The sequence below is a fragment of the Callionymus lyra genome, chromosome 3, assembly GCF_982586985.1.
Source record: "Callionymus lyra chromosome 3, fCalLyr1.hap1.1, whole genome shotgun sequence".
NCBI classification, from domain to species: domain Eukaryota; kingdom Metazoa; phylum Chordata; class Actinopteri; order Syngnathiformes; family Callionymidae; genus Callionymus; species Callionymus lyra.
This window is the reverse complement of record NC_141820.1, coordinates 8,724,152-8,735,707: the sequence shown is the minus strand read 5'-3', so window position 1 is coordinate 8,735,707 and position 11,556 is coordinate 8,724,152. Positions and strand designations below refer to the sequence as shown.

Here is an 11,556-nt window from a genome sequence, read left to right as displayed (position 1 = left end):
AGCAGCTTTACCAAATCTGTTGCAGAATCTCATGTGTCGGAGATATTGTTCCGATCAACGACGTGTCTTTCTTTCTTTTTTTTTTTAAAGTACCCCGCTGTTTCCTGGTACTGGGTGACGTGTATCTTGTCTCTTCTCGTTGTTTTAATATAACCGGGTACATTTGTGTACCGCTTAAAGGAATAAAAAAAAAAAAATCCAAGACGACACACAACATTAAAGTGTTTTCTGTCCACATTGTGTGTTTTCGAGCAGTAACAATTGTATTTTCGTACGTGGGTTTACAGATTGTAAATTATTTTTCTCTCGTCGAGCATCACACGGTTGTACTAAAGTTGTTCTTTTTTTCATCTGCCTTTACGTCTGATCATGTATTAGTCACTGCGACTCATGGGAATAAATGTTTCTATATTTCAACACTTGGACTTGTGTGTTTTCTGGACCTGAAATCAGTCTCGTGTGAGACCGGCAGGTAAGTGTAATAGCAAGAAGATAGTATATATCGTGATACTGTAGTAACAAGTATATACGTGTAGTATTGTCGAGTATATGACTCTGGTGACAAGTTCTAGGAAGAAATGTAACGCTATGCTAACAATTAGCAGTGTGTATTGTGAAGAAACTAGCGATAAAGAATGTATCATGATACAGGGGCAACATTTCAATATATTATAATGTACAGTATAGAGTGATACTGTAGTAGCGAGGATATATTTGTATTATTGTCGAGTAAATGACGCTATTGACAAACTAGAAAAAAAATTAACGTTATGCTAACAATAAGCAGTGTGTACTGTGAAGAAACTAGTGATACAGAAGGTATCACGATACAGGGGCAACAATACAATATATTATAATGAACAGTATAGAGTGATACTGTAGTAACAAGGATATATTTGTAGTATTGTCCAGTACTTGACTCTGGTGTTGTAGTATTCACAGACCACATGACTCTTGACGAAGTCGTAACTGCTTTCATTTGTTTTCAAACCAAAAATATGTCCAAACATCAGCTTTAAAAGCTGCTGGAGTCACTGTATCCTCTCGTCCTCAGTCATCACCAGGATTTTAATCTTCTTTAGCTGCGGAGGATGTAACGACTGCTGCCATCTAGCGGTCGGAAGTGTAATTGCAAAAACAAAGAACTAATTGTGTGAATATTTAATTGTTAATTGTACATTTAAAAATTGAATTATTTAGTTTTAAACATACTTTATTTAACTGTAAACCATTTAATAGCTGTTGTAAAAAAAAAACTAAAGTCTGATATGAAGGCAAAATCGACACAGTAACGCACAATAACCTGTTCTGATCAAAAGTATTATCTGAAAGAAAAGTGATGAACTTCAGAGAGTCGTGTATATAGAATTAAAAAAATGTATTAATGCATTTATATATAGTGTCACTTACTTTTCACAGCGTTAGGAGTCAGTGGTTACATTAAAATGTCTAAGATTATCAAAGTCTGTATATCAAATATACAATATGTACATTCCATGCAAAAGAAAACTTACACTTAAAACCTGAATATAATGTATCAAAAAACGTGTACACATTGATTATTGCAACGGTGTATACTTCAATATGTAGATATAATACAATAAATAATAAGTAAATCCTCGACTTGTGTGAGCTTTCTCCATCAATGCAACACAAATAAGACATCAGACGATGCTCTTGTCTGGAAGTGTTTCTCAGTACGAGGGAGAAAACGTGAACAATGTACACAAGGATCAGTGATGTAGAGATTTTCAAACCCAACACAACAATATTTTCGTAAACATTTTCAAATTAAATCATTTTTAATTTGACTTCTAGTAGTTAAGAGGTAGAATCATGTTTTGAATGCATATAAAGACAATGGAAACGATGTATTTGTACACATTTAATCACCATTTATAACCTGTGCAGCTCTATGACCGTATTTTTATTTTAATTTTTTTAAACTACGTGCTATTATTTAATATTGCGAAATAAAACGTTTTGATTATTTATCTTTATTTTATGATATCATGACCTTTTTTTTCTTGTGACAAAATAAATGAAATATATATATATTTATTTTATTTGTATTTTCCCCATCACACTGAAGCTTCTTTTATTTCATCCCTTTATTCTTTTACCTCCAACAACATGTACTAGTTACAATCTAATTGTCCACCAGAGGGCGCTGCTTGGGATTGTCAGTGCGGCGACGGTCCCGATGACGTGTTTCCGCTTCCTGTTTCTCCAGGGACGCCGACAGAAGACGTTATCCGCTCGCTGTCAGAAGAGAAAACATGGCCAAACTCAGCAAAGAGAGCAAACAACGAGTGCAGCAGCTCTTCAGCTGCGGCCAGTTCCTCATTCGATGGGGCTTCATCCCGACGGTGCTGTACCTCGGTGAGTCGCGGGCCGTGGACGTGGACGAACTCGCGTTAGCTTAGCATGATGCTAACTGTGTACGTTTCACGTGCGGTGGAGGGTTCGTGAAGGTCGTGCGTTATTAAGTGTTAAATCTGAATTTAATATGTCAGATTTATTTTTATTTTTACAATTTTTACTATAATGGTTTTCTTTGTTTACGAGTTTTCTCAACATGTATAGTCACCATTAGTCCTCAATGTAAACAATTGTATATAATAATAATAATAATAATAATAATCTCTATTTATATAGCGCCTTTCATATTATGTCTTACATTTATATACTTAAGTGTATAATGATAACAAATATAGTATGAAGTCTTAACGTTCTATCTTGCTTTACCAACTAACTTTCTTAGCTTTTATATGATATATAATATGTATATTTTTTACAGTAATAATGTGATAATTTGAAACGTACAGTTGTGATTAAGACTATATGTGAATTATTTGTCCAGGAGATGGCAGTATTACATCTAAAATGAAGAATGAATGAATAGTACTTTTCATATATTTTTATTTATGCTGAAAATATTAAACGATGTTTTTAAATTGGTTGTTATTCGGGTATATTTTTTATTTATTTATTTGTCAATCAATTTCTACATAATTATTTTATTATCTATATTTAATTAATAATATTTTTATTTATCAATTTCTACTTTAAAATATATTGTTTTGTATATATTTATTCTATAATTTTATATCTAAGTGTTTATTTATATTATACCAATCATTGATTCCATATATTTATTATTATTTTATGATATTGTATTCAATTAGTTTCTGTAAAAGGTGATTTTCATTGTTTATTTAAGATAATGGGGCAACATGTCGAACTTATCTTTTATTTTATTTATTATTTTGTTTATTTTATGTTACAATGACATCAATATGTTATGAAATAAACAAAAGAAAATCCCATAAAGTGGTAACTGGAAGTCCATTGTTTGCTCAGGACTCACAGGTGCTAAATGTTGACAACTATTTTTCTACAGGCCTCGCTGAGACTAAAACTGTCACAAAACGGATTATTGTAGGCTTTATTTACATGTTTTTATTGTAGATATTCAATAGCACTGTATCAATATTTACATATTTATATTTTAAACTTTGAAATAACAAGTTATTTTACAGTTACTATTTCAATAGTGTGTGTAGAAAATGAATACAATCATTGAATGTTGTATTTTACAATTAACTCTCAAATATTCAGAGCGTTTTTCATTTGTAAACCTCCGGCCACTAGTTGGCAACGTTCGTCATTTCCTCCGTGTCAAAGTAAGAACAAAACCGGTGAAATGGAAGCAATGAGTGAAAAGAAAGTAAACACCAGCGTCCAGAAGCTTTTAAAGCTGATGTTTGGACTCATTTTGTCTTTAAAACAAAGTTTAAAGTTAAGTAATTAAACACAAACAAATACTGGAAATTACATGTTGCTCCAGGTTGTTTGTTAATGCACTTAATTGTTAATATAAGTTTATATTTATTGTAAATATTTTAAAAAGCACTTTACTACAAACACTTCAACATTTCATAAGAGAAAGTATTTGTTCATTTCCTTGTTGTAAAAGCCAGAAAGTGTTTTTTCTTTCAAAGAAACAATATATTGTTGTGACTACAGTATCACAACACGTATCGTGATACATATCGTATCGCCAGCTTCTTGCCAATACACCGCGCTAATAAGGAAAACATTGGGACAATTGATGATCATAATCTTTTAACCTTGCATTTATTTTTTCCATTGTCCCTTAAAAATGTCTTAACTGGCATTTGTTTTGGCACATTTTACGTTTCTCGCTCAAACTCTCTACATTCCTGATATTTGATTTCTCGTATGTAGCATTTTGGAAATGGAAATATTTGTGTGTTCTAGGGCTGCATGATGTATCGAAAAATATTGACGTGCGATGTGTGTAAAAATATCAAAATATTGTGCAATACTTTTTTTTATAAGATTTTATTGTATAAATCAAGCATTACTTAAATACACACTTCGACCAATCAGTGTCACATTCTGTAAAGTTGTCAATTTGTACTTCTATGTCTCGTTGTTATTAACGTCTCCGTCTCCGTCTGTCTGTGAGCTGTGCGGCGCAGCTTGTAAGGCTTGATTGCTATGGCGACGTGTCTTGGCTCATTATATACACGGAAGTAATACTAACTTGTGATCTAGTCAAACACTAGTGATCCAGTCACTCGTCTCTTTCAACCTCCTTTGTTAAAGCAACATATTGTAAGAACTTTTCATCTCGTCTCAGTTGTTTTCTTATAAGATCGTGAACTTCCGAACAAACCTGTCCATCTTCGTCGTATGCTAACGAGCTAAGTTGTTAGCGTCATTTATAAAGTGTTTTGTGTGCGTTTACAAGGAGGTGGATTTATTATTGATTTGGTCATATCACGACGCGCCGGCGGCTCCTCTCTGATGTCGCTCAAATAGAAATGTCGCATATTCCCTTACAGTACTCGTGCACGCAGCTACATTTTAAGGTGAAAGAAAAAAATATCGTATTAATGTCAATATCGCAATTCAAGACAGCCATATGGAATATCGGACTTATTTGCAATATCGTGCAGCCCTAGTGTGTTCCTTATAAACTCCTTATGATGCAGATGATGTATTTGCCAAAGTAAGAACAAAACCGTGATATATTGATATATAGTTGTTGATATAAGGTAAGGTAAGGTAAAACTTTAGGAGGTCTCCTTTGGGAAATTGTTTTTTTCCAATAGCCAATACATACAGCATTTTTTTATAATAAAAATAATAATAATAATACTAAGGTGATATATATCTTATTTAATTATATATTAAAAAAAATTGTAGAGCAAATTCCTGTGTAAATAAATTGTAGATTCCAAACTGAGCATAAGTTGTTTTAATGTGAATTTACTATTGGGTCACACATGGTTCAACAATTTCATGCAACATTATTTCACAGTCAGCGTTTGTGAGCTTCCAGCGACAGTTATGAAGTCATGTGCAGATACTGCAAGTACAGTCAGTGGGTGTGGACGTCGAAGTGCTCCGTCAGGGTCAGAAAGAAGGAAATGGTTCAGAGATGTTCTTTCTAGGGAAAGGTTTGCCCCCATTTGAATCAGCAGGTTCCCCTTCCAAGGAAAGCGTCCTCCGGTCGTTGTGTAACAAACTTTAGTGAAGCAACATGAGAAAGTTGCAAACTAATCTTTTTTGCTTGACTTGAGTTTGTTGAAAACAAGGTTTTTTTTCTTGCCTGTAATGAAATCAATCTAAATATAGTTTTATTGAAATGCGTCTCTTTCCAGGTTTTAAACGAGGATCAGATCCAGGAATGCCAGAGCCCACGTTACTCAGGTGAGGAACGACGCCGACTCCATGCTTGTCTCGCAGTGAAATACCATCATAAATAAAACAGAAATCGGTTAAAATGAAGAAGCAGAAAAAGTCAGTTTGCCTTTATAACCGACACAGAGGTGAAGTTATACAACACTATTTACTACTACTACTAGTTATACTTTGTAATTGTTAAACGACGACTTGTAGAAGACAAATATTGACCGTCTTAATTTATCGACGTTGATTTTAACGTCTACAAAACATCGGAATATGTCGTGGAGTCGTCTGGACGAATAACGCAGTTCTTCATAAAGATAAAAATAGAAATTATTTGATAAATGTCCTGATTAAACACTTTAAAACAAAAGGTCATCAAGTTCACGTCATGTCAAAAACAAATCCTCTCTTATCTGACACCATAATCAATAAAGTTTTACCTTACCTTACCTTATAAATAGTTTTTGGTATTTTCCATCGTGTGTTTTTTCAGGAGCAATATTTTGCAAGTTTTTTTTTAATAACTTGTGGTAATGAATGGTAGCAAATGTATGTCACTAAACTTTTTTTTTAAAACTGAATTTGCTTTTTACTTTTACTCCAAATATACCATAAAGTTTGTGCAAAGGTTTACTTCGACATGATCTTACCGCACTAATACGGTTTTAAATTTCGCTTCCTATACATTTTCGGGAAATACTTTGATGCAATTTCCTGCTTTTTAATACTTTCCCGACACAAATGTCACTCATGAAAGGAAACATAAATATTTTATTTCACTGTTGTTTATGTTTCTTATTTGTGTTTAGCTATAAAAAATTTAAAAGTTTTGTCCACAAAAACATTTCATGAAATCGTCTTGTAAATGAGACGATTGATGAAACATTTGCATTTATATGAAGATTTTAATTAGCCTGAAATACAAAAATGTGCCAAGAATCCAAAGGAACAAGTTCATTTTTTAAAAAAGCTGCTCATTTCTGAACTTCTCAAAATCACGTGGCAGTGAACTCATCGTTGTACCTGCAAAGGTAAGACCTTCGTTTGTGTGCAGTACAGAAGTCGCTAAATATACTCAGAACCTGGGATGTATTTCCAAGTTAAACCCACAATATACTTAATAGTTTCTACTTGTGTTATTGGATTCTATTGGAACTGGATGTCGAGTGGAAATAGATGTTGTTATTTTCTCTTCATGTTCCTCCAGTTTGCTGTGGAACTAAACCATGACGTCCAGACTCCGCATCACTTCCTGTCCTCCGGACCATGTGACCCGCCCGTCAGAAATACTTCCTTTTCCTCTAGTTAAACACATCGAGACATGGATGAACTTTTGCTGCACGTTTTGAGGAGCGTCGCCTCGGACGACTTTCTTCACGTTGGATTTATGTTGGTTGTAAATTAAACTGTCAAATGTTCGCCTCGACTCGCTTCAGGTTCATCTATAGATTTGATCTCGACTCTTTGAAGGTTTACGGAGAGTACGGAAAATAAAATGTTATTTTCTTCAACATTTAATTACTTTGAATACTTTAATTCAACCTTTCAATATACACTTCTTTTTTTTTTTTAATAATAATTGAATGAAAAACTCGAATATTGTTGAAATTAAATATTTTTACACATGGAGTTTAATATATTGACTCCAATAAATCCAAAATAAAATGTTCTAAGTCCCATAATTTTTAATTCATAGCCTTTAAAATTTAATATAAAAATGTTCATGTAATAGTTCTACTTGATCGATCTTTCAGCCAATCATACGAGGCGCAGGTGATCACGTGATGACGTAGAAGCTCTGGTGTTTCAAACCATCATGATGGATTCTAAAGCAACTGTTGCGGTGACACCATTACCAACATTTTTATATTGAATTTAAAATGCTACAAATTAAAAGTCATTGAATTGAAGCTTTATTTTTGAATTGCTTTGATTAGAATATCATACTATATTTGTAAAATTTGTTTTTAATTCAATTATTCAAAATTAATTAATTACATCTACACTATAGAAGTTCTTATATTAAATTATTTTAAATAAAAGAACAAATGTTTCGTCAATGAAATTCAAAATTTCACTTCCATGGATGACAGTATTTGTTTATTTTTGTGTTGAGATTAACTTTCCAGCCGCTAGATGGCAGCATTTATTACGTCCTTCACAGCTAAATGAATGCGATCCCGGTGATGACTGAGGACGAGAGGATACAGTGAGTCCAGCAGCTTTTAAAGCTGATGTTTGGACATATATAGGTTTCAAAACAAATGACAGTAGTTACGACTTCGTCAAGAGTCATGTGGTCTGTAAAAAGAATTCAAATAATTAAACACTATTCAGATACTGGATATTACAAGTTTACATTTTGTTCATATTTTGAGAAGTACTTTCCTACAAACACTTTCAAATTTGATTAGAGTAAGTATTTGCTCATTTATTTGTTGTAAAATCCAGAAAAAGTATTTTTTCTTTCGAAGTAACCCTATATTGTTGTTACTACAGTATCACAATATATGGTATCGTCACGCGTGTACCATGATGCGTATCGTGTCGCCAGATTCTTGGCAGTACACAACCCTAGTATTTGTCCTTGTTGATGTGATTGTGAAGCATAAACTCGTGTTTATCGTGCACGAATCAATGCGAATGTTTCTCTGTTGCAAATACTTTTATTCACTCAAACAATCAACAATGTTTAAAAGCACAGACGATAATAATCAGACGTTTAAATATATCTCATTAGACGGCGAAAATAAATAGTTAAATAATAGTTAAATAATAGATTTAAATAGTGCAAATAATAAATAAATATTGATTGGAGGATCAAGAGGAGGGCGTGGTCCTCCGTCCAGGTCTGAGGCGCTCTCTCTTGGCCAGCGCTCTCTTGGCGTCCACCAGGTAGGAGCGCAGTTCTTTGACCAGACTGTAGGACGTCACCTTCCTGTGGAACTCGCTGGGGTTGTCCAGCTCCTTCTGCAGCTGCTGCTCCTGGACGCTGGTCACCGTGACGACCGACTCCGGGCTCTTCATCTGGTGGAGAGAGAGAGAGAGAACTCTTTAATTTTGTCATCCTCGCGCTCACTCCTTCCTTCTTTATTTCCTCCTTTACTGTAAATCTCATCCTCAACTGTGACTCATCTAGATCCTCTGTTTATGATTCAAACATTAGATTTAGAAACGACCATCAGACTGTTGATAATGAAAATATGACTTTAGCTATGAAATATTTAAAATATTATTTATTCTATTTATAACATATTAGCACTATTGATAACTTATTTGTATTTTTACTTTATATAAATTAATTATTATATGCAATGTTTATAATGTTATTTATTTATTCTGTTTATACTATATTGCACTAATTTTAACTTTTTAACTACTTTTTATTTATACATTCACTCTGTTGTGTTTTTTAACGGTTGCCAAGCAACGAAACTTTGTTGCCAGTTTCACTGTTTTCTGTGCGACGACAATAAAAGAAAGTCTATTAGATTTCATCACAATATTGAACATTTCAAATGACAATTTTTTCTATTTCCAATTTTATTATTATTATTCTTTTGGGTTGAAAAATTAAATTTAATAATTTGTTTATTGTGGTGTTGAACTGTATTGATTATTCTTTTTAAATAATTGAATAAAAATATTACTTTTAAATCTTTACATATAGATATAGTTTTTTAATTGAATTTAAAAGGCTATGAATGAAAAAAATATTAAATTTAGATGTATTTTTTAATTATTATTTAAATTATAATATACAGATATATTTGTAAAACAGTTTTGTAAAGATTCAAAATTATTTTATTACATTGTTCATAAAGAAACAATATATTTTTTAATTTAATATAAAAATGATTGCTTTAACAATTAAAACAACAAATTCAACCTTTCAATGTACTTATTATGTCATTACAATTATTATTAAAAAAAATAATAATTAAATACCTAAAAAGAACATTTTAATGAATTTAAAAATCACATTAATTCAATTATCTGAAGACACTGATTCACCTCCATTCATTCTCTATAATTCAACATTCTGTCCGCCCTGCCTTCACTCTCTTCCTCACTTCTACGCACCACAACTCAAGTTTTTTTTCAAATCCTCAGACATGCTCTGAACTCCTGCAACATAAAAACCACCTCACCTTGCTCTTCATGAGGTTGATCAGCACCCCGATGTAGTAGTCCGCTCTGGGGAGGATGGAGTTCTCCGGGTACTCCTTCTCCACGTGCTTGAGCAGGAAGGAGTACGTGGAGAGTCCGTGCACCAGCCGCTGGAGACAGGCCTCCTGCAGAAGATGGTTGAACTGTCACTTCACCTGTTCCTGCTCGTGTATCGATGGAGCTCCACGTGACTGAGCGAGAGCATCTTCACTAGTCAAGTGCTTTAAGAAAATCTCAAGTCATTTAAAGATCCCGATATTACTTTTTTTGGTACGTTATCGGTATTAAACAGCAGTGTATCGATTTTAATTTTTTTAACTTATCAATTCAGATTCAAATATTAACTTGATTTCGCTTCATCCCTCGGTTTGAATTATCTATTGTATTCTAACTATACTGTGACAGTTTTCCTGCAACTAAAGTATTTAAAATAAACTCAATATATCCTTGTTCAAACACCATCACAGTATATCGTATCATTGCCCGTGTATTGCCGGTGTGTTTTGCCAATACAATACGTATCACGATACAGGGTCAACGATACGATATATCATGATACTGTAGTAACAAGGATATAAGTGTAGTATTGTCGAGTACTTGACTCTGGTGTTGTAGTATTTACAGACCACATGACTCTTGACGAAGTCGTCACTGCTTTGGTTGGTTTTTCAAACTAAAATATGTCCAAACATCAGCTTTAAAAGCTGCTGGAGTCACTGTATCCTCTCGTCCTCAGCCATCGCCACAATATACAGGCCACATGACTCTTGACGAAGTCGTAACTGCCTTCATTTGTTATCGAACCAAAATTATGTCCAAACATCAGCTTTAAAAAAGCTGCTGGAGTCACTGTATCCTCTCGTCCTCAGTCATTGAAAACTAAATCATAAATTAACTATGGTAGAAATCGATCCATTGCTTTTGAATATTGACTGTAGATGATAAATTATATGGATCCTAATTTAGTGATGGTTTTCACTCACCTTGCTGAAGTTGGAGCTGGGACACGATCTTGGCAGCGATGGAATCTTGTACTGCTCAAGAGACTCGTTCTTCATGCCCTGGAATTCAACCTCAAACTGAAACGAGGACGTAACGAAGTGAGCTTTGATCCTTGTTCTTTCTCTCACGAAAAAAACTCCACAAAAAAAAAAAAACTTGCCGCTCACCTCCTTCTCGGGCTTGATGGCGCCGAGCAGCAGATCCCATTGCGGAGCGTTGCTGAGCCTCTGGGAGGTCACGCTCTCCTCCTCGTCCTCGCCGGACGTGTCGCCGGCCGCCATCAGGACCGGAGACGCCCGGACGCTCAGGAGCGCCGCCGCCAGGACCAGGAGCGAGAGAGCGTCTGAGAGGAAGAGAAGAGTGAAGACATGACTCAAGACAGAAAAAAGAGGAAGACGCCTGGAACGTCTCACTCACTGGGTTTGAGCTGCATGGTGCTGGAAACTTGTACTTTTAGGCTGATCCGGGTTCAGTTTTATACCCTCGTCGTTCCTGCGGGTTTTCCCGAAGTCGTGCTACTAGAATCCTTCGAGAAACATGTCGCAATCAAGTTCTTTTTTTATGAATGAACTGGGTTTTTTCTTCTATTTTTCTGAGTGTCATGACACACTGACCTAACAATAACAACTATTTGAGTGAGGAAACGAAAACGAGTAAAAC

General features: G+C 34.2%; 2 protein-coding genes across 2 annotated transcripts; one reads left to right on the top strand and one right to left on the bottom strand.

Annotated features, from left to right (window-relative positions):
* Nucleotides 1-2,229: 2,229 nt before the first annotated feature.
* On the top strand, nucleotides 2,230-7,142 carry tomm7 (translocase of outer mitochondrial membrane 7 homolog (yeast)). The gene is made up of 3 exons (XM_087786365.1): nucleotides 2,230-2,382; nucleotides 5,697-5,745; nucleotides 6,932-7,142. The coding sequence occupies exons 1-3, from the start codon at nucleotides 2,280-2,282 to the stop codon at nucleotides 6,945-6,947; spliced, it is 168 nt and encodes a 55-aa protein (XP_087642491.1). The 5' UTR covers nucleotides 2,230-2,279; the 3' UTR covers nucleotides 6,948-7,142.
* A 1,402-nt stretch (nucleotides 7,143-8,544) lies between these two features.
* il6 (interleukin 6 (interferon, beta 2)) lies at nucleotides 8,545-11,329 on the bottom strand. Its single transcript, XM_087785935.1, has 5 exons — nucleotides 11,314-11,329; nucleotides 11,064-11,239; nucleotides 10,878-10,973; nucleotides 9,876-10,019; nucleotides 8,545-8,751 (listed from the first exon to the last, which is right to left on the bottom strand). Exons 1-5 carry the CDS (start codon nucleotides 11,327-11,329, stop codon nucleotides 8,545-8,547), a joined length of 639 nt encoding a protein of 212 aa, XP_087642061.1.
* Nucleotides 11,330-11,556: the final 227 nt, after the last annotated feature.